Here is a 24,520-nt window from a genome sequence, read left to right on the forward strand (position 1 = left end):
AAAGATATAAGTCATTTCGCGTCTTGAAATTATATTGTGAAACCACGGTGTCTCCCAAACATTAAGTATTGTTACGTAGACAGACAATGGTCTCACGACAGTGTCAATCAAAGTCAGCCAATCTTGTGTTTACATGCGGAGCCCAACCCGCCCGCGTCTTTCAAACCCTCCGTGTCATCTGAGAGGGGTGCGTTTGAGAACGTCGCTGCTAATTAGTGGCTAAATCTATCAAACGCCTCCCCGCCGATACATGGTGTGGTATTTCACAGATTTTGCGTTCTGAATACTCTTTTTCTTGAGTTTATAAAATTGTCTTTTTCATTCGAAACGCACTCAAAGGTGTCTTAGCTTTATAGAAATGTTGGGAAAAGACGTCTCATGTTGGATATATAAGTGTATTAAACTCAAACCCCTACCCATTCATGACCGTACTGCAGTAACCGAAAATCGGAGAAGTCATTATGATTCAGGGTTTTAAACAGCCTGTCGGTACTCATATTCTTGCCCGAAGGCGCGGGATTCTGCTAAGTCAGGGTTCAAACAAGAGACTACTACATTAGATGGCTTTCACCATATTATAAACGCCCAGACTATCTTAATGTAAGTTAAAACCTCATTTTATACATATATTCCTCCTTTTTATTCAGCCTGATGGATAAAAACAAATATCAATACATGTTTGGCTTCGTGCGAGTGTATGTAATCGTGGACCGGTTAACACCTTACCATCCAAGACATCAATACATGCATACACCTTTGCATATATGCTTGGTTCCTATTGTTCTTGTGGCCCTTTTTGCCACCTCACATCCGGGCTATTTATATAGTCATAGGTTGATACGGCGACTGAATTCTACGAACTAAATTGGAAAACGCCACAATTCAGTGGTATCTGACAGACTCATCAACTTGAATGGGATTGGTTGCAGTTATATAGTAACAACGAGTGTGTTTTTATAGAAGTTGAGAATAAAGCGTGTAAGCGTACATGGTTGAGCAAATAAGTCGGTAAGACCAATCAGGCCTCCGATTTTCGACAATTTTAGAATTTTTCAAGAAAAAACGTTTTAAATATTATTAATTATTTCCTTATTTATCATTTAACATATCTTATCATGGATAAATTTCGTCGTTCGATGCGAGTTGCCCAAGTCACATTGGAAGCGGACGAGGAAGAAAGTTATGTGTTTTACAACCAATGTTCGGTTAAGATTTGACGTGTTGACTCTGCACAGCCGCTGTACCAAGTGTATACGTGTATATGTGCACATCAGCTATGCCAAGTTTCCACGTGTTGGGCACAGCCGTTGTTCCCAACTTTTGACGCGTTGACTACGCACAGTCACTGTACCAAGTTTGGACGTGTTGACTGCGCACAACCGATGTACCTGGTAACCCTTCACAGGTAACTCCCCGTCACACCCGGAGCAAGACCTTGTCCCCATCGCCCAGACACTTCAACATCCAGGCCCTGTAATTCACAAGTTTACATAATCATTTGCAAAACTGAAACTGAAACATGACAAGAAGCCCTATGGCAATACGATTTATTTTGATCAAACATCAAACACGGTTTCATGTGACTTGAAAAATGAAGGCATTTTGTAAATACAGTAAAATCCAAATGAAACGTTCTCCACAGGAATCTAATTACACTTCAGACTAAATAGCTTAGTATCTTCGTATTGTTTCCATCACGATCGCCACACACTTGAAATTAGCCTCTAACAGTTTTACACTGATTGTTATTTTCTTTGCAAAACATACACGCACTAAGTCGATTGAATCATTATATTTGAATAAAATTGCAAAACCTCTTAAGAGGTATTAGTAAACATTAGTCTGCAATTTTCGGCGGAATGTGTCAAAATGAATTAAACTAAATATAAATTAAAATACCTTATTTGATTGCCAGTTAATTGGTTACGAATGCTAATAGAGAATTGTATAATGCACCATGCAGGTGTAATAATGGGTGAACAAACAGTTGTGTGGTATTCTAAAATGTCGACGTCCTTATCAGGATATCTACTAATTAATAAGAGATGGCCTGTTATCATATTATTGCCACACAGGGAGCCTCAATATGTACATCTCGGCCAACAAGAGAACAATAGAACACACAGAAGCAGATGTATATGGCCCGCTACAACGGAAGTGACTCGACCTAGGTCTACATATCCGTTTTGTCTGTCAGTCCCTCGAAACATGGGAACTACGTATATACTGAATAAATCTGCAATAGACTTCAAGTGACAAGTCCAAGAGGAGCACATCTAAATGGATGTGAACGGAATTAATTTATACGACGGTTCATTATGTGCAGAACATTTTATTTTCATATATACCTGCAATGCCAATGCTTTGTTATGTAACGACAAAATAATACATTAAAACCGTTTTACTTTAACGATTTAATTCGTAAATTAATAGCATCCGCATCGCTTTACTGTTAGCCAAAATACGGTGCAAATAAGAATGCTGCGTGCGAATTCGTTAATTTGTAAGATCGCAATATAATTCACTGAGTGACCATCTCAAGCTGTATTTCACAAGTGAGTTTTTCTGTTAATTATTTGCCATTAAAGGATACAAAATGGTTCTTAATTGTAAGGCTGGATGTTGTTGGGTTTTTGCTTTCAGAAAAGGGCGCCGGATTGTATAAGAGTGTACTTAAAAAGTGTGTACGAGCCCTTTGCGCGCTGATGTTTGTTTTTAAATTGAGGGCTAAAATTTCACAACAGTGAAAACATCTAAGTGTTATATCACTGTATGAACCTCAATAAGTTCATGTTGACTTGACTAGACATGTAAAATGTATAGAAAAATTATTGTATTATTATACATAGACGAAAACACTTTTATATCGAACATAACCGATTTAATCCCTATCTCATTAAAATCACTTCGTGGCGTTCGCTTCATTTTATATAGCTGTATACAACGTAAATTTGATTTTACTAGGGACGGATAGTATTGTGACTGAGTTATGGTCATTGGACGCCGCAGTGGTCAAGAATTGGCTCTATATGGCTAGATTTTGGCACTATCTTGATATACTTTACTTTACAATCAACTTGGTCCAATTATAGAAAGCTTCCACATTAAAAAATATTCGTTGCTTAATCGCACTAAAATGGGCTAAAATGTTAGTATCGAGTTCGATTCTACATGGAATTCAGTAGGTTGTGTTCTACATCGGTAAATAGCTCTCATTAGCTGTTTGGTCGTGAAAACGGGATGGTCGCATACAGGTTTTTACTGTATTTCAGTAGGTTGTGTTCTACGTCGGTTGATCGGTCTCATTAGCTGTTTGGTCGTGAAAACGGGATGGTTGCATACAGGTTTTTACTGTACTTCAGTAGGTTGTGTTCTACGTCGGTTGATCGGTCTCATTAGCGGGTTGTTCGTGAAAACGAGGTGGTCGCATATAGGGTTTTTACTGTACTTCAGTGGGTTGTGTTATTCACAAACAAAAGCTTTTTGCGTTTTTTTTTGTTTTTTTGTTTTTGTAATTACTACATGGAATTTTGAGCAGGCTGAAAATGCCGCATTACTCAAATGCTCAATACAAATTCAAAACGACAAGAGAAGTTATTTAGCAGGAAGGCAGTCCATGGAATGATTTCATTCACCATGTGGATTAACTGACGACTAACATGGAGTAAATGACACGAAATAATACATGCAATACAAAGTCGTGGCATCCCTATCAAATCCAAGACATTGCATCATTGCTTACGGAATGAAATATGAAATATAACAAAATAATGCACATGATTTTTCATATGGTTGCTTACTTAATAAAACCAAATGTATGAATATGTGCAAAAGCACATGACACAAATGGAACACTTAAACTGTTTCCGATGTACTCCTTAACGTGTACAGGGTTAGTACATATTTACTTCATGCACTACAGTATCGTAGTCGTCCCTAAAATCGCGATCAACCTTATTTTGTGGGCATCTTTGTTGTTACCTGGTTATCGCAAAATGTGAGCCTGCAATGCTATGACGTCATTTTTTACTACGAGAGTACAGCTAGCGTTATTGTTGTTAAAGGTGCGAAAGAAAATGCATTTTCAACATGTAATTCTAATAGATTCAAGTGTGCATGTGGCGAATAACCTGAATTTACTGTTCCCAATTAATTGCCATGAAAACCTTCAATTATAAACCAAGAAACTACATTTTTAATATGTTTGATATTTCTGTCTGCATTGTTTACATTTTACAATGGCGGTCACTTGATTCAATACTGTGTAGAATGGCCAAGCAATTTTCTATTGTGTGTGTTATCTTGACCTATAGTCTTAGTGAACAAGTACAGAAATTAATGACTTATATTTCCTGTTTTAGGCACATCCCCAGAAAGTGAGAAATAATACAGACTGTATTCATCAACTGCCCTTATAAATGCATACAAAATTGTCAAAGAGGAAGTCACATCCGTACTTATCACTTAAGGATTCAAGAACGTTCAGTGTACCTGAAAATACGAGAAGGACTTTAAGAAAACACTGAAACATGTGTGATAAGAAAGCTCCCCCTTTTGATCAGCTTGAGGAGGCCAAATTTGCAAGTCATTTAAAGATAATGACTCACCTGGAGTATGAATACACCTCGCAGAAGTACATGGATGTAGCCATTGGGTACGCCATTCAGTTAGGGAAATGAACCAGGAATAAACCGCTACCAATGAAATAATTGAAAGGCTTTTTAGTAACTGGCCGTAAATAATGGTTATTAAGCCTAAGGCTTTTGCGCATGTGCGGGCAAAGATTCCTGTGAAAATGTTGTAATGACTTATTTAAACCTTGAGGGATGTTTCACTTGATCTACAATATTGACGAAAACAAGTAATTCAGCCCAACACAAGCTCCCTCATATTGCTGCGAGTGTTGAGCACCCTGTTCAGTCTGTAACATCTGGAACGGATAACACCACATACTTTTTGGTACTGGAAGTGCAAGTGGGTCGGCTATTCCTCCATACTTTGTGTTTCCTGGAATGCAAATAAACTTTGACTTGTTAAAAGGCGGATTACCAGAAGTGAAATGAACTGTGTCTGATTCTGGATGATCGAACAAGCAAGTATTAAATAAGTATATAAATGAACACTTTGAACAGTTCATTCCACGGAGAAGAGATAACAAGGTACTCTTGCTTCTAGATGGACACAGGTCACATGTTGCCTTGATTCTGCTGACTCAGCCATACAGAATAATATTGTAATGTTTATTCTGCCTGCTCAAGTGCGTCACATACTCAAGCCTCTTGATATTGAGTTTTATGGTCCGTTCCAGAGGAAGAACCATGCGCAGTCACATAAGCTGTAGTACCAAACAAATACTGCCATATCGAAGTACCACATTTGGGGAAAAGCCACAGTGTAAGCCCGAGTCCTTTGTGCTGAAAACTAGCGTTCATCATTCACAAGAACTGGAATTTAACCTTCAGATCGAGGTGCAATGCCGAAAATCACATTGCTTCCATTAGAAGTGTTCAAAGACACTGACACTTGTGATGAGAATATTTACACCTCAACTTCCATTCCTTAAATGAACTGCCTTTCGGCAATTGCGTTCATCAATCGATGAACGCAACATCTTCGGATATGTTCGGATCGTAATTCATTGCATAACAATATACCAGCAGCGCGTTCAGTAAAGATGTTTGCGGCGAACGTTCGCTATTTGGTTTCCCGCTTAACGTGTATGCGCTGCGTTGCAACAGGGATACAAAACAAAACGTTTGTGAGCGTTTTGTAAACGCTCGCCTGACTGAACGCACTGCTGAAAGCGATTGATCTTGTTATTGGTTGTATTGTGTCTGCAGGTCCCGTAAAATATAGATCAACATTTTTAAAAGGGTTAGTTTATTATATTTTAAATATATTGGTACCAGAAGTGTTTCAATTTTACGTTTTAAAGTGATTTCAAGTGGTTGATCTTTTCCCGCGTTATTGTGACGTCATTTGAAAAAAATGTTTCCGGTTATAGTCGGGTCGTTCTGTTTACAGAATGGGTAAGAACGGATTACTGAAAGGTTTTCTTAAAAGAAATGAAGTATTTTTTTTAACGTTTCTTGAATTAAATAATGGACTATTGGTGTAAATGTAAGGAATGAATTGCGGGGTTGATGTCATTATCGGGGATATGACCGCAATTGGGTTGGTCAAAGTACGCGTGGAGTCCTTCGGACTCCACACACATTGACCAACCCAATTGCGTTCATACCCCGATAATGACATCAACCCCGCAATTCATCCCTTAAATAACCAATCAATTGATGCTGCTGTCGAAGGGAGTGTTCGTTTTGATAAGATGGATATGTTCAAGAAAATGGATATTTTTTTCACACAAAATGACTTTGGCCTAGATAACATTCAACTCGGGCATCTAGGTCCTGAATTCAAGATGTCGGCCATGATTGGGATTGTTGGGATAAGAGTGAGTTTGTGCTTACAAACCAGTTTAAACTCCAAGTAAATTTACATTTTACTGGCCGTTTCAATGCGTTACCAAACAATCCTTAATAAACCCTCGTAGTTTTTATGTAGTATATATATGTACTGTGTTGTTTGTTGACTTTTGTACTGCTGTTCCTTGTTTCTGGTTTTGTGAGTGATTGTTTTTGTGTTATATGTCTTTAGCATTGACTCTGTGCCATTAAACAGGGTTTATGTTTAAACTTCAAACTACTTTCCATGTTTCTGTAGTTTTTCATATAAATATTGTTCCAATGGTTGTTATGTTTTGACAATGATTAATTTAATGATAAAGGTAAGTAACAAAAAGTTTTGTCTAAATATATTACTTTTGGTTGATTAATTACATTCACGAACGATGTTCAGACGAGGAAAAAAATAAATATATGATTTCATAGTTTTGTCTCCAGATGCGTGTCGCACCAATATAATGATGATAAAAAAGAAAATTGTACGTGTAGTAGCCATGGAGTGTACAAATTTTACTTGAAAGGAAATTTTCTTGGTTTGTAAAATGCAATTTTACGGATTTCTTTTGTGTACTCAGTATGGCAAATCATTAAGAGTGTTGAAACTTAGACACTGACGGCTTGAACCTTCAACAAATATTGATATGGGACCACAAATATTAATATGTGATCACATATTGTCTTTGAAGTCCACGATTATGAATAGCGTTAACAATGCGTTCATCAAACGGCTTAAAAGTTTAATCATCCCTCAACTTATGCAAGAGTCCTTGTGGCGAGCGGTTTTATTGTCAGTTTTCTAAAAAAATATTGGCTGTACCGGCGTGGGTTCGCTCTCAGTATTTTATACTTTACATATATTTTTTTCTGCAATTCTGGTATCAACGAGTAGAATAATTGGGATGTTATAATCTAGCTCTTTTAATAGTGATGTAAAGGAGCTGCCCAGTGAAAACTATTTCCTAACCACAGCTGCTCACATATTAAAATAAATGTCTAAAACGCCAACCATTTATGCATATGATGCTATAAACACACACATGAAATTATTCATTTGTGAAAGTTAGTAAAAAGCATGTGAAAATAAATGACCCATGTTGTATATTTTAAACATTTATAGCTCATTGTTGTATGTGTGGCTAGCTTTGTCGTTGCTCTTTTGCCCGGTGTCCGGCGTCAACATGCTTAAACTTTTAAAATCTCCATCTCTGAAACTACAAGGTCCAGACCCTGAATATTTTGTTTGCACACTCATGTAGTAGTCTTTTACCAATATGTTCAAAATATATCCCTTGGGTTAAAAGTGGCCCTGGCCAAGGGGTCCAAGTTTTTCTATATACTTCTGAAACCACAAAGCCAATACTTTTGATAATTGGAAAGAAGCCTCATGTAGTGGCTGTTAACCAAGATTGTTAAAGTTCTGTCCCTGGGGTCAAAGCTGTCCTTCACCCCTGGTGTTCGAGATTTTATGTTTACTTTTTACAGTAAAATTTTGAAAATCTTCTCTGAAACTGCATGGCCCAGACCATTTATATTTAGTACGCAGCTACGCGAGAAATTGACTGTTAAAGCAGAATATGTGGACGGTGAGAGAGATTGGCTGTGATGTGTAAGTGAAAGTGAAACAAACTTGGTAAAGACTAATTATATTTCTACTATATAGTCTTTTGACAGAGAAGTTCACTAAGCTAAGACATTAGTACAAAATGTAAAATGAAGTTTTCAATGAGGCTAGTACAATTGATAACAGTTTTTTAACTGTATCGATCGGGTCGGAATTAATCAGGATAAGAAGAAATGTATTCCAATGAAAGTGAAACTAGGTCATGACCGTGCATATTTTCATTTGAATTCAAATATATTTGTTAAGGAAGTTAAAAACGACTTAGGAAAAGCTAAAAGTAAGAAAGCCATTGGTGCAGACAAAATATATTGTGAAGCTTTTAATGCTCAGTATTCAGTGCTTATTAACTTAACCCGACATCAAAGTTGGCAAGTACAGATCATATAGAACCATTGCCATATAGAGGCATAAGTCTTGCCATTTAGGTGAATACATTCTGACCATATATACATATAGTACCGTTTTTAATGATCGACTAAGCTATAATGACAAAATTAAATAGTAACATGAGCAAGAGAAGAGCAGTTTTCGGAAAACAAAGGTAAAGTAATTCAAATATCAAGTCTTACAAACAGTATTGATACCAGGAAATAACGCAAATTATCGAGATGTGCAGCTTTTATTCATTTATTCAAGATTCGTATGTATAGGGATCAATGAGGCCATAAGAATACCTGGTAAAATATTTCAAGCTGTTATGTCGCACACCGTCAGTTCTTTTGTTCAGATTATTTCTCCATGTCTAAGATAACGTTGAACGATGTTCCCATTATTATTGGATACATTCGTAGATGGCATACATTGCACAATTATATGTAAATGGCATTCTTCTGTTAGCTTTAAACCAAACTGTATAATACTTAGAGTAACATAGTTCACGTTCGTCCTCAATACGTACAACGTACTAGTTACCAACTGTATCCGTGGCAGGAACAATCATCATATCCTTTTCCTTAGAATGCTGACAGGGCCCTTGTACTTCTTATGATTAAGTGTTAAATTTGCTGTGGTATGCCTTGGCTGGGGTATGCCTTATGGCGCATACTATGGCTCTATTGCTTATTCAATTACATTGCAGCTATCTGGGATGTAAACTCTTCAAGCATCAATGCGGTTCAGAACAGAAACCTACGTGTCATTCTTGGCGTCGGGAAATGCACAACTTATGACGGTGTGCCAGGTGAAATGGCAAGGGTTTCTTAATTATTCCGCAGTGAATGTCAGACGTTGGATGTTGGTCTAGGATGTGTAATACACCTTTATCTCGTGTCAACAAACGAATAGCACTATAAGAAAACAGCAAAGAATTGAACATATATGTGTATCGTTGTTTTATTATATAAATGAGATTTTTTTATCTTTGATAAATTTACAGTGTAACTTTCGTTGTACCTTATTCCTCTGTTGTTAACCACGTGCGTGATAAAATGACGTTCACGTACGTTTGTGGCTGGCATTGATTGTTGTTTTATCATCGACTGTTTATATGTTGTGTTGACGAGACTTAATTAGACTAGCATACTCACGACAGGTCAGAAAACCGTTTAATCATTATACCAAATTGCTTCATGTGTCTACTATTCCTTAAGAGCCTCTTTACAAGGACGTGTCAATGATAATTTTGAGATTTAAGATTAAACATCAAAACCGATGGCAGTTGATCATTTATATAGTATGATCTATGATTTTCTTACTCGTACACAGGGCTGATTTATAGTTTGATTGATGCAATCACTAAATGCATTCCGTTTGATACTTTAATTTCTCGCTCACTTTAATCATTTCCTTTGTGGCAAGTGTCATTTTAAATTATGTCAAAGCAAAAATCTCACATAAATGTATATTCGCTTGCATTCTAAAGCTTTTCCGACAATATGTTGCTAGTATCGCCCTTGCGTTGCGGTGGGTTTATTCGAGAGCTGGTCACATTAACAGTTGTCTTCATCAAAGGAGTTGACTCTACTTTTGTCGGCGCTTTTGGGGCGCTAGTTGCTGTTGTCATCATGGCAGCAGGCGGAATATTCTGCTCAGAGGCTTTAACTGCCGGTGGAGGTGGCTGCATTTTTTTTTCTGTGTAGCCGGGCTCCACGGTCGAAATACTCATTCTGCGTGGTTTTTTGACTATTGTGACCTTGGGCTCAAAGATGTGAGCCCCGAGGACGAGAATGCCTATGAACTGGAGGAGGACGGATCCAAGGGCCAGGGCGATGGAGTAGGGGAAAGCGAGGTACGTGTGGTCCCTGGGGGTGTCAAAGGACAACAGCTCCATCTGGTACATACAATCCACGATGTAGCTAGACGTCACCGAAAGCATCAGCCCGGCTGAAACGTACAAATACATTTCAAATAATACACTTTTATGTTGAAAAGGGTGTCTGTTTTGGTAAAGTTTAACTTACACGTATGTGATTCAAGACAAAACCTCAAATGCAACATATAATAGCATTAAATAAATTGTAATATTCATTGAAAGACTTTTCATAAAAACTGTCCATAAAAGAATAAATTGTTAAAAATAAAACACATCGCAATATACATTCCCTATTTCCAGTTTTAAGGAAATATAAATTTTACGGCTAATTAAAAAAGGGTCAGTTCTTCAGTTCTAGAAGCGGTGGTAAAATTATCAAGTTCTAAAAACAAACTGCTACACACTAAAAACGATTTCAAGGCACATTTCTTTTACAAACTTAAAAGTTGCTGTTTACTAAATCAAATTATGTGTGACCTTCGCACACCCGCCCGTCAAAAGTTCACCTGAAAGTAGGAACCAAAACCTGTTTAAAAAGGAGTTGAATGACGAAAACAATCAGTACCTGTGTGGACACCGTCTTCCTGAGAAGGCGGTGAGGGCGATGGAGAGGGCGGACACAGGCAGTGCCCTAGGTGGACACCGTCCTACCTTAGGGGGCGGTGACGGCGATGGAGAGGACAAACACAAGCAGTGCCAGTGTGTGCACCGTCGTACATAAGAGGGCGGTGAGGGCGATGGAGAGGACGGACACAATCAGTGCCTGTGTGAACACCGTCGTACCTGAGAGGGCGGTGAGGGCGATGGAGAGGACGGACACCGTCGTACATGAGAGGGCGGTGAGGGTGATGAAGACGGACACCGTCGTACATGAGATGGCGGTGAGGGTTGTGAAGACGGACACCGTCGTACATGAGAGGGCGGTGAGGGTGATGAAGACGGACACCGTCGTACATGAAAGGGCGGTGAGGGTGATGAAGACGGGCACCGTCGTACATGAGAGAGCGGTGAGGGTGATGAAGACGGACACCGTCGTACATGAGAGGGCGGTGAGGGTGATGGAGAGTACGGAAACAATCAATGCCTGTGTAAACACCGTCGTACCTGGAAGGCCGATGAGGGAGATGGAAAGAATAGACACAATCAGTGCCTATGCGGACATCATTGTACCTTGGAGGGCGGTGAGGGCGATGGAGAGGATAGACACAAACGGTGCCTGTGTGACGGAGGCGGAGAGAAAAACACAAGCAGTGCCTGTGTGGACACTATCGTACCTGAGAGGGCGGTGAGGGCGATGGAGAGGATGATGATGCGCACATGCCTTTTATCGACCACCCGACGACCAAGCTGCACGAGAAGCGCGACTAGGGAGCAGCCAACGGCCGACGTCAATAGCACCTGCCGCCACACAGCGACGTTGTAGTTGTAGTCTAAAACACGAGACATGTGTGTAATAAGATTGTGTTAGTCTTTTTGTTTTTCGATTTAAAATGTTGAAACATTTCAATTTAAACGTTACATTTTTGTTTTACTAGGAACTTTAAGATGATTTACTGTTATCTTTTCCTTTTATTTAAAAGCGTCATAACACACACATCATTTATCAAATGCGTCATGACACTTGATTTTATAATATACCTTTTTTCTAAACAGGTCTGTGGACCGTAAAACAGAATGGTGTTTAAAATGCATGTTTTAGTTTAATTCACGAATATGTCACTAAACTTAAGAGACATGTTCGTGATTTAAACTACGACATTAGTCTAAACATGTTTTATGTGCATATAAACTATGAGCATAGTTGCATGTTGTGATAAACGCCCTTACTATTTGCATTAATTAGATTAATCAGACCAAAAACTATTTGATAAAACAAAGCGCATCAAACTGTATTGGCTCGTAGCGAAAATATGTCCGTTGGGTGTTTTGTATGCATCAAAGAAGCACGTCAAAGACAGTTTAACGACCTTTTATCCTTTAAAAATACTTAGTCTAACAACAATTTTCCCCTTAATATACTTAATACTTATTTGATTTTATGTTAACGTTTATTTGTATAGCGCAGAGTTACGCGTCTTACGCTTACAAAGAACGGGACATCTTTAACACACAAAAACAATCAGACAATCGGTATCTATAATTCATGTTATCATAGCAAATTAATGTTCTAACGTTAATTCCGATAAGAATTAAACATGTAAGAAAGATGCAGTCACAGTGGGCATGTAGACTAATCGTCCGCACTACAGAATGCTTGAATGTGACTTTCAAAAAGGACAAAACGCCCTTTAAATAGTGTAACAATTGTTTGTCATCATGTCAGACAGTATATAATTGAACCAAACCAAACCAAAATACAGTTACTGTCGAAACTCGTTATGTCGACTCTTGCACGATTAAAAAAATCGGACAGCGAACTACATTTTTACACATGATTTTACATTTGTTTACATATTCTTAACAATTCTAAGCATTTTTCCTATCAACTCCTGATATATGTTACTTTAACCAGAGGTTATTTAAACTAGCACTACATTGAGGCTTTGTACGACATGATTTTAAATGAAATACTAAGTAGGAGTATTTTGACATGATCATGCGGTACGATATCAAGCGATCTCCTTGACTTTTTAATTTGATGCCAGATAACCAAATTCAAAACTAAAAATCGTCATCGCAAATATAGCTATACAGAACTTTACTGTAATTAGATAATTATCTGAAGGAGAAGAATTTTGAAAACCTTTTTAATTTAATCGCTGCTTGCCGTAGGACCTACCTAAAGCGGCGATTGTTTTCCTGCCGAGCTCAGCTTTACGCCTGGTGTCCCTAAAGTACTCGTCCCTGAAGGAAATTGTCTGGCAGCGGTTCTCGTTCAACGTCTCGCACCTGACTTTGTAGAAAAGGCCTATGTGCGTCTCATGGTTTCCCTCCACGGCGATAAGCCAGCCTGGTGCTGCGACTGCCGCAAGCTGGGCCAGCACCACCACAACCAACACAGCCACACTGAAGCGGCACAGCTTCCATGACCGCCCCATCGCTGAATAATAATGAATAAGTTACGTCACTCTTTTCCCAAATTATTTATGGCAGTGTTCTTAGAATATGTGTATTTCTATGTCGAAATCCAAAATCCAACAGCCACTGACGCGGCGTTGCATGCACAGTAAGTCATCTTTCGCTTGAGAACATCTAATTTGTACATTAAAGGTTATTGTCTGAGTGAACCATCCTCATCATTACTGTATGTACTGGATTATTTAAGAAAAAAATATGGTTAATACTAAAACTGAAACTATATAAACAGGTCAAAAGGGTTCTTTAAAATGGAAATTATATTCAATTTGCAATATTAAATGATTACAGAAGCTATTAAGTCCATAAATAAAAAAGGTTTAATACCGTTTGTTGTACACGACCCCTATTTAAAAGAGAAAGTGATAGCATGAACACCTGTACATAAATTGAAACTTTTTGATATATTCTTCTAAGGCATGATTTGTTATACAGTTCCGAAATTTGGGTATTTACGAAACGATTGCCAGTTGAAATGATACAAACACAATCCATATGATATGTACTACCCGCCAAAACGACTTTGTTAATGCCCAAAACTGGCAAAATATATGGAATATGGCATTGTATTATTTATTAAATACTGGATTGAAGTCACTAGTCTGCCAAATTATAAATTCGTAATAATTATCTCCAAGGTAATGCTAGCTGATGTTGTAAATTTCCAAACAAAACAAAATTACCAACAACACAAGACCACACTCTCCCGTAACATCGTGCCGACGAGAGTGATTAATAATTATAATGTTGTAATAACTCATTTCACAATCGTTGTAAAATAAATAACTAAAACAAAATCGACTGTTAATCGTTAAACTATATTTAGAATTTTGGGATTTTACCATGTGTCGATCGCACAAGGAATAGGTGATTATTCAAGTTTGATGTAACTTTTTAAGCATGGAATAAAAAACGTCCTTTTTTCAAAGTAGATTCCTGGACTTTTGGGCGTTATTTTATAGATGAGTTTTTAACAATACCCGACGTGTGTTTATGGACAGAAAATTATAATTGCTTAAAATCGGTTTGAGATAAATCATCACATATGCTTATTATAGAAGTTGGCAGATGGGACATTAAGGTTTGAACGAAGAATTTGCACACACTGTAATGTATTGGAAAGTGAATTCCATTATTAACAGAATGCAACCTAAACACATATCTCAGATTAAGAACTATTTTATCATACGCGTCCAAATATGTTTAAAACGATAGAGATGTTAAATACTGAAGATATTGTTATGTTAAAGAATCTTTCTACGTTCGTATACAAACAAATTGCTAAGAGAAAGGATTTTATCACTGTGAAGTTAATAAATTGTTTAATTGTTTATACTTAAGCAAGGGACTGTTTTGTTAGATTAATACGGTATACGACCGCCATTGAATCATAAGAAAATACTGGTAACTTTTACTATAATTTAAGATTTGTTCTGCCTATATACATGTACGCATATAAATATATGCTGTCAAATGACTTTCAATGAAAACCGCCTTTCAAAATTTAATTTTATATACCTTAAATATCATGGGTTGTAACGACTGACATATTTCATTGATGTAGATGTAATGTGATGTTCTCAAATAAATTAGTGTTCTGTTATTCAAAAGAATATTTTAAGTAGTCTTAATTTGTTGATACTTTTACCTCTGAATAACTTTACCGCGTTGATAGAAACAGGAGACAAAACAAACATAACACCTTGGAAAAGTTGGTGCTGGGACACGTGAACTATGAATATTTTAACATCATCTTTTTTACAATATAGCAATTCGCATTACAAGACTAATTTTGTGTAACGTTATGTTTTACCTCCGAATATACATTCTCACTTTTTTTTTATCAATTAGTCTTATCTGGTCTATTCAATATGTATATTTCGGATATACGCCTTTAACAACATAACTTTTAATATAAAAAGTTCATAGACATAAATAAATTACAGAAGACACTAATTAACGCATACAAAAGTATATCATCTCATTTATTCATGATGCCCTGTGGCTGTTTTAACAAAACTGTCACGTTGCATTTAAATATTGTAATGCATTATTGCAACTGAAGCAAATCCGTACACGCATTTTATTTGCTAATCCAGTAAATGATGATTATTCTGATTTCTTTTTTTTCTTATAATAAATAGGTTGTTTACAAGGCCGTCTTTATATAATTTTCATAATCTTTCAATCTGGAGTTGCAGTTTAAAATGATAATGTTCGTTAAAGTGACTCGCTCATGTTTTTGGACCAAAGAATTGTTTTCTCGGTAATGCATTTGAAAACCCTTATTTTATCATTATTTTACTCTAAAATATCGAAATTGCAGAAAAAAAACAGATATAGCATAGCAAAGTAGTTTGGTTTAAGTGGGGTTCGAACACACGCCGGTGAAATCAAGAAAATATAGATAACAGCCAGCTAGTCTACAAGGCCACCGGGTCTATAACAAAAGCGGTGGATATGTTGAACTGTTAACAATACATTGATAACATCATGTGGTAATGTCAATCAACCAATCACGTACCACCACAGCCGTAGGTATTAACGCTTATAAAAATTGTGGTCTTCAAAGACGATATTTGAGCAAATATCAACATTTGCTGGAGGGTTCCAGCTTTTGGTAATTTTGTTTCAACACTCCTTATGATTTGCCACACTTAATTCGTAATTAAAAAGTGCATTTTACAAACCATGAGTGAGTTACTTTAACATATTTGGAAAGTTGAGGAATTGAATTGTTATTCAAAAATATAGTATACTTGCTTGTTTATTTTGCAATTTGTCGAATATAAAAAAAATCACACGGAAACCTGTGTCACACTGTCATGACTTTTGCCCCAAACTGCGGTAAGGAGTAATAAGGAAGTCGATGCCGCCGTATGAATAAAGTCGAACTTATGTCTTCAGTTCTCACCCATATTGTCGGTAAGTTTAACTGTTGGAAATGATCGCCGTTCAGAAATTTCTGGTACGAATCTCGCAACTGTTCTGTACATATTCTCGGCCAGTGTCGAATTTTATCGCGTGTTCTCGCCGTTCTGAAGCAACAACAGAGTTATTCCGACAACGTTCGAACAAGGCGGGTAACAGAAGAAGACTTGGTGTTATACAACTTGGCCTACTAGGACATTTCTTGATGTATTCGATAATTGTACGACGATGCACGAGTGTTTTTCGAATATTGTACAAGGTTGCTAAGCATTATAGTCCATTTCATTCATCCTTATGTGGATTTTAACAAAGTGATATCAATGTAATATAACGAAATGTAATATTTTAAACATTTTAACTTTTTTGTATAATGTTGAGCACTTGTAAGGAGATCGCTTGATATCGTACCGAATGATCATGTCAAAATACTCCTACTTAGTATTTCATTTAATTTCACGTCGTACAAAGCCTCAATGTAGTGCTAGTTTAAATAGCCTCTGGTTAAAGTAACATATATCAGGAGTTGATAGGAAAAATGCTTAGAATTGTTAAGAATATGCAAACAAATGTAAAATCATGTGTAAAAATGTAGTTCGCTGTCCGATTTTTTTTAATTGTGCAAGACCAATACCACTTTGAATCGCTCTGTTGCATGTTCTCAAGAGTATTGGCCAGATTACATTTATTCCGCCTTATAAAGAAATTAATCGTTCTTTATAATAATTTCTTGCACTATTGAATAACACTCTTATCTGATTTCACAATATAACATAGCCCTTTTGCTCGAGTGTAAACAATCCGTCTGTTTCTACACAAGAGGCCCGATCCAGGGTTTTGTCAAGAAAATGTAAGCTTTTTTCAATACGTAAAAATACCTGATGATATGTACCAACTTGTATATATTATACACACACCACATCAGTTTTAAGCTATTAGATACCTAGTACTGGGGACATTTTTTTTTAAAGAGCAATAACTTTCGGGTTACAGACCCGTTCTAATCTTGCGCGTACTTACTACTACTTAGAACACAATTCATCGCAGTTTCATTAACGTTTATCCTTTAATGAGATAGAAACAGCTCTGGCCATACGTATTAGCTTTATTATATTCATTAAAAGGCAACAAAAAAACAAGGTTGACCCGAGGAAGACGAATGACCAACCATAATAATGTACACATTTGACGCAGGTTTCATTAATTTCTGTTCAGAAGTTACACAATAGTGGCTCCGGAAGGACCGACAACGCCAAGTCTATATCCTTCCACCGAAAACTTTTGGCGGGGATAACAATCAAGGTAAGCTTAAAGACAGTCTGCTTAAAGGGCGGCATTTATTTAAGGGACATATATAAGAAATATTACTTAATAAGAGCTGTCACAAGAAATATTACTTAATAAGAGCTGTCACAGTATTTGAAGAATGCCCCCGAAAGTGAGATTGACTTTTGAACACCGTCAGTACATAATAAAATTATGAAAATGGCAATAAAATGTCCATTACGTCTAACCAATATATCTGGTGCATTTGCACGATCACATTTATGGCTTTATGTCTAACCAGCATGGCTGGTGCGCATGGCTGGTGCATTTGCATGACTCAATTACGTTATGTCTAAACCAAATGACTGGCGCATTTGCAAGACCACATGGCATTATGTCTAACCAAAATGGCTGGCGCATTTGCAAGACCACCTGACATTATGTCTAAGTGTGACCTTAAAGGTAGGGATATGGGTCTTGCACGCGACACGTCTTCCCAGTATGTCAAACAAATGTGTAAAGTTATTTTAAATCTGACCAATGGATGAGGGAGTAACAGTCCGGACACGACCACCTATACTCTGTCCTTATATGCAGCATTCCGTAGTATTCAAACACTTAAGTGTTACCTAAAACTTACAGGTAAGAACAGAGGTCTTGTACGCGACACATTGTCTTTCTATGCCATACACATGTGGCAAGTTATTTTATAAATCTCTCCATACATGAGAAAGTTACAGCCCGGACAAGAGAAGTTGAGCCGGACTAACGGACGGATGGAAGGTGCGATTTTTATATGCCAACCTTTGGGGGCATAAAAAGTTAAATATGTCCTAAAACACAATGTTTCTACAATTTCGCTGTTATTGGACTAAAAATCCTAACTAAAATCGCCGATAACTCACTTCACATAAATACTAGTCTAGTGAATTTTAGTAGTTCTCCAATAGTGGTTCACATCCTCATACTAATATCTTCAGCTGGCAGTCTAGTCATCTGGCAAAACATACCGGAATGAGCCTACTCAGAATTGTCTACCAGACTGGGCGATATACTCGCGTACTGGCAATACTCTTGGTTGGCTACTAGACTTGGGGACATACTTGCGGATTGGCCATACTCCTGGATGGTTACCAGATAGGGGACACACTTGCGAACTGGAATTTCTCCGTGTTGGCTACCAGACTGGGCAATATACTCGCGGAATTGCCCAACTCCTAGTTGGCTACCAGGCTATGCGATATACGACTGAACCATATTCCTAGTTTGCAACCACACTGGGCGATATACTTACGTACTGGCTTTACTCCTAGTTGTTTACCAGAATGGGTGATATATTCGCAGACTGACCTTTCTCCTTGATGGCTACCAGACTGGGCAATATACTCGCGGTAGTTGGCTTTAAAACTGAGGAACATTCTCGCGGACTGGCTTTACTCTTATTTGGCTACCAGGCTGGTTATACTAGCGGACTGGCCTTACTCCAAGTTGACTACCAGACTAGTTATACTCAAGGACTGGCCTTGCTCCAAGTTGACTACCAGACTGGTCGATAAACTGGCAGACTGGCCTTACTCCTAGTTGGTTACTCCACTTGATGATATACTTGCAGAACAGCCTTACTCATAGTTGGATACCCGATGGTAGACTTAATAAACAGTGTGACAAAAGTTTCTAAAAAATGTCAAAATGTTATAAGCGGGCAAATATAATTTGTTATAATTTTAACACTTCAAGGGCCATAACCCCGGAGTTTATTGGGCGAACTGGCTGTTGGCCGCATGTTGCTAATAAACATTGAAACCTTGTCTAGGAAATATTAGATAAGAAATGATCAAGGCAGGGCGGACACTTCATTGTTTTATACGAAGGTGAACAACACCTTGTGTTCAATTGTGTTGATATTTCACTTGCATATACCCCGTTCTGTCAACGCCTGTGTATATTTAACACGAGACTCATATTTAACACACCATGGCCACCTCGCCCCCTCCCTCCCACACCCCGTTTATGCTTTTTTTATTTCACAATATCTTGAATATACAAAATATGACAGATTTATAGCGATCGTGGTTCAATGTTAGTCTGTATTGTTGCCTCACGGACCGGACGATGGCTGCATGCTAACGCCCCTTTCAGCCTGAAACAAATAAGCCACATGCATATATCAATTTGTATACCCAGATATTTTTCCACTGGTTTATTGCACCAATCTTGGAAGTATGTATTTACATTCTTATAAATGGCTTTTAAAAAAATACCAAAAAAACACCGTGTTGGGCAAAAGTGGTGGGATAGCCAAAACTCAAAACGTTTTAAGTTCCATGTTTTATTAAGTTTTGAAGAACAATCCTTTTAAGGGGTAAATACATACATCCTTTGTGGCATGTTGAGTAATAAGGAGTTGACCAAATTTTACGAAAGAAGATTTTATCATATTTTGGACTTCATAAAATTTGCTTAACTCCTAATAACAGCTTAAACATATTGCATCAAATATACACAAATGTATGTATTATGCATCCTAATATTGAACCTTAAGACTAATAAATGTTTTTTTTAAACATTTTATGTTTCGGTCCTTCAAACGACTTTTGTACTGTGGAAGGCCATAAGTAGCATGTTTGCCGTACAGAGTAAAAAACAGCCTTAAGTTCAATTGCTGGCTAAATGCAACACAAACTGAAGGTTTGACAGTAGTCTATTCAATACTTAAAAGACATCGATTTGAAAATGAGGTATTTTTTTAATATTAAGAAGCCATTTCCATTTCAGCGTCAAATGATAAGACGCAAACCTTTGAACAGCCATTAATTCCTTATGCATACAAAGAATTTGATCAAGAAAACTTCCCCCAGAAGCTTTCAATTGTGTCTATTACAACAAAAATCGACATGTCTACTCTTAATTATTTTCTAAGTAAAATACGATATTTCCACTATATCGGCTTATTTTATGAACAAGAGCTGTCACAGAGACAGCATACCCGACTATACCCCCAGTTTTAACGAGACTTCCTATGTAAAATAATAAAGGACAGTGTGTTCATTTCATGCAAGATAATTATCTGACTTAATCAGTTAAGTGGGTTGGATAATTGGGAACACATGTCTGAAGTTCAAATGCAATACATGATGCATTAACTGAGATATTGACTTAAATGTCGTTACACGCAAAACCTTAACCTGAGTTTTAAAGGGCCATCAATTGCATTATATTCAATTAAAAGTGATTTAACTTGATTATTTAAGCAGGGAGGATGGTTAAATACCGTTGTATAATTAAGGAATGCATTGCGGGGTTGATGTCATTATCGGGATATGAACGCAATTGGGTTGGTCAATGTGTGTGGAGTCCGTGCGTTCATATCCCCGATAATGACATCAACCCCGCAATTCATTCCTTATATTTACACCAATAGTTCATTATTTCATTCAAGAATTGTTAAAAAAAAATCTTCATTTCATTTAAGAAAACCTTTAAGTAATCCGTTGTTACCCATTCTGTAAATAGAACGACCCGACTATAACCGGAAACATTTTTTTAAATGACGTCACAATAACGCGGGAAAAGATCAACCACTTGAAATCACTTTAAAACGTAAAATTTGAAACACTTCTGGTACCATTATATTTAAAATATAATAAACTTACACTTTTAAAAATGTTGAATTATATTTTACGGGACCTGCAGACACAATACAACCAATAACAAGATCAATAGCTTTCATGTATATTGTTATGCAATGAATTACGATCCGAACATATCCGAAGATGTTGCGTTCATATAATGGTAAAATGTCATGCATCATGTAGTTGCAAAGATACCAATTTATATGTACTTACAAGCATAACCAGAAAGGTCCTCAATTTGCATAATATTCAAGATAGAGTTATAAAAACTGCTTAATTAAGGAGAACGGATGGTTGGGAATGCTCTTGATAAATGCCAAAGCAAAACATAAAAAATTTGCTGAGATACTAAATTTAATGTGGTTAATTACATGCAAAAGCTTATCGAAGATGTGTTGATGATGCCAGTGTGAGTAGTATGGCTCTCCTTGTATTCCAAAAAGTCCAGCTTAAAATGACAAAGAGTAGAGCCGTTACGCTTCAACTTGAACACTTGGGGTTTTCTGGCTGATAACTATTAAACAAAATTGATCAGTTTTACAATTAGTTATCTTGTGTTTATAGACAGTTAAACACCACTTAAAATCTTAAATTGTGCAACAAGAGGAATGGAAAAAGCAGACAAAAAACTTTTTTTATGATAACTGCATTTTTTCATATCTGAGATGTCTAAATTATGTACGAAACGCAAAATGAATATCAAGATGCCCAAATTTGATATTTATTTTACTTTAATTACATGTTTTATGCTAAGTTTTGGCACACGTTTAAGAGAACAACATTTTCACATTGTCAACATCTGACTTAATTATAACTGATTTGCTGATAATGTTACATTTTTAAATCATTTACATACACATGATTACCTCCTTAACTTACATCTTCATTCTTCTGTTATATGGGATTCAGAGCTGCAGATACCAGTTTTTGATTGCTTGACTAGTTTGGAGCAGTGCCACATTGGAATATGCAAAAAGACACTAAGGCAATGTTTTTTCTCAGAAAAAAACTACCATCTACTATTGTTAAAAGATGAAATGCCTGTAAACTTTCATTTGAGGCATACACTTGCCAATATCAGTCAAACACTTGTTAAATAATGAAGAAATTCGTGAATTATAACAATAGCTGTCGTAAGACAGCGCGCTCGAATACACCGCTTTGACTTAGAAGTGAATACAATATTGATGTATGTGCCTGCCAAAAGCAATAAAAATCAAAATAAAACGCAAACAGTGACCATTACTACTCTTGGGGGCCCAAAACACAATCTCATAAAAGGTCTCTATAAACTCTTTAGATATACCAAGTTTGCTCGCAATATGTCAACCCTTACTTAAGATAATCAATACCAACCATGTTTCTATTAATAATAACTTTGACCTTGACCGTGATGCTATGGGCCTTAAACGCATTCTAATGAAAGGTCTCTATAACCTCTTCATATATACCAAGTTTGGTCACTAGATGTCAAACCTAGCTAAATTTATTCGATACATGAGTTGACTTTGACGCTGCCCTCCCACCAGCCCGCCCAAACAATGACCCAGATCATTCTTATAACTTGCTTTGCCCCTTGCAAAAATCTGGTTAAAGGCCTAGTTTAAGGAATGTTTGGCATGATAATCTCCTGCTGTGCATCCCCTGTTATATGCACTGGTGTCACAGTAGGGGCCAATTTCCTGTGTTATTTGTTTATTGGCTCAAGGCCATAAAAGGTATTTCTATAAAACTTGAACTGCACAGCAGGATACCAAGATCAGAGATCTGACAGGCAGCACAAGGCAATAAAGATAAAGATCAATACACAGAAGTTGAGTACACAGTTTTAGGTGGGGGGTCACTTACAAAAGGCTTAAACTAGGCCTTTAAGAATATAAAAATGTGCTAGTCAAAAGAAATCAACAGAAATTAAAAAAAAATATCAAGGGCCATAATTGCACAGCAGGATACCCAGATCAGAGATCTGACAGGCAGCACAAGGCAGTAAAGATAAAGATTAATACACAGAAGTTGAGTACACAGTTTTAGGTGGGGGGGTCACTTACAAAAGGCTTAAACTAGGCCTTTAAGAATATAAAAATGTGCTTGTCAAAAGAAATCAACAGAAATTAAAAAAAAATATCAAGGGCCATAATTGGTATTTAGGGTTTAAATGGAGTTATGTAACCTTATTTAAAGATGGTCGTCATTAAGTGTGCGAAGTATTAAGTCAATTGAATGAGGGGTATATATTTTTTTCATTAAAATCCAAATTTGCCTTAAAACTTAAACGTTAGTTCCTAATTCAATCAGGGGCCATAACTTGTATAAATGATAATATAGAGTTATGTTACCTCATTTTGTGATGGTCCTGAACAAATGTGTGAAGTATTAAGTCAATTGAATGAAGGGTATAAAAGTTATTAAAAATATCCCAACCTACCCTTAAACTTAGTTAAACCCTAAGTTCCAAAGTCAATCAGGGGCCATAATTTGTATAAAGGATACTATGGAGTTATCTAACCTCATTATGTGATGGCCATGAACAACTGTGTGAAGTATTGAGGGAATTGAATGAAGGGTTTTGATCTTATAGTGAAACTCCCGACTTGCACTGAAATTTTAACCGGACGCCGACGCGTGGGCGAGTAGTAAAGCCCTCCTTATTCTTGAATAGTTGAGCCAAAAAAATGAAGACAATATTTCATGAAGAAAACAATATTTCGGACATTTTGCAGTATTTTTTAACAATTCAAAGGTTGCACTCAATTTATTGACTACACAATATCATATTGGAGGAGTCGAAACCACACATGCTTAGAAATTCTTCCTACTGTAAAGCGGTAGTATTCCTTGCCGGCAGCCAGTATGGAATTCAGGACAGGAATTGGTTTCGACCAGCACATACTTTTGTCCTTTAAGTCCCCTCCAGAGCTTCAGCAACCAGGCTGGCTTTACAATAAACAATAGGTTTATGTTTTAGGCATTTTTGAGTGTATTTTGGATAAATGAAGAGAAAAGGCTCTCACTTGGTTGTAACGAGGACACTTTTCATCCCCTTTGCCTGAAAATTGTCGAGTAGTTCACTTTTAAAATCAGTACATAGAGCAACACGATCATTTAATTGATCATAAATTATTTGAAATTATGATAATATCCTATTCATGCCTACAGACAATGAAAATTTGAACATTTATACAACACCATCATCTACCATTGTCTTGTATTGCTGTGTTTGCGTTAAGGCTGGTTTGTATTGTAGGACAATATTTTCCTAATCCTGACATTTATTCATGAATAT

The 24,520-nt window shown here is 36.9% G+C and overlaps 1 protein-coding gene across 1 annotated transcript; it reads right to left on the reverse strand.

The window, feature by feature from the left end:
- Nucleotides 1-8,696: 8,696 nt before the first annotated feature.
- LOC128245293 (uncharacterized) lies at nt 8,697-13,512 on the reverse strand. Its single transcript, XM_052963425.1, has 3 exons — nt 13,116-13,512; nt 11,611-11,766; nt 8,697-10,407 (listed from the first exon to the last, which is right to left on the reverse strand). The coding sequence occupies exons 1-3, from the start codon at nt 13,372-13,374 to the stop codon at nt 9,941-9,943; spliced, it is 882 nt and encodes a 293-aa protein (XP_052819385.1). The 5' UTR covers nt 13,375-13,512; the 3' UTR covers nt 8,697-9,940.
- Between the last annotated feature and the right edge of the window lie 11,008 nt (nt 13,513-24,520).

The sequence above is a fragment of the Mya arenaria genome, chromosome 2 (assembly GCF_026914265.1).
Source record: "Mya arenaria isolate MELC-2E11 chromosome 2, ASM2691426v1".
Lineage (NCBI taxonomy): Eukaryota > Metazoa > Mollusca > Bivalvia > Myida > Myidae > Mya > Mya arenaria.

Coding starts and splice junctions, on each gene's coding strand:
- LOC128245293 (XM_052963425.1), bottom strand. CDS start 13,374: ATGGGGCGGTCATGGAAGCTGTGCCGCTTCAGTGTGGCTGTGTTGGTT. Junction 11,767..13,115: donor GAAAACAATCGCCGCTTTAG/GTAGGTCCTACG, acceptor CTCGTGTTTTAG/ACTACAACTACAACGTCGCT. Junction 10,408..11,610: donor CGCCCTCACCGCCCTCTCAG/GTACGATAGTGT, acceptor TGTACGTTTCAG/CCGGGCTGATGCTTTCGGTG.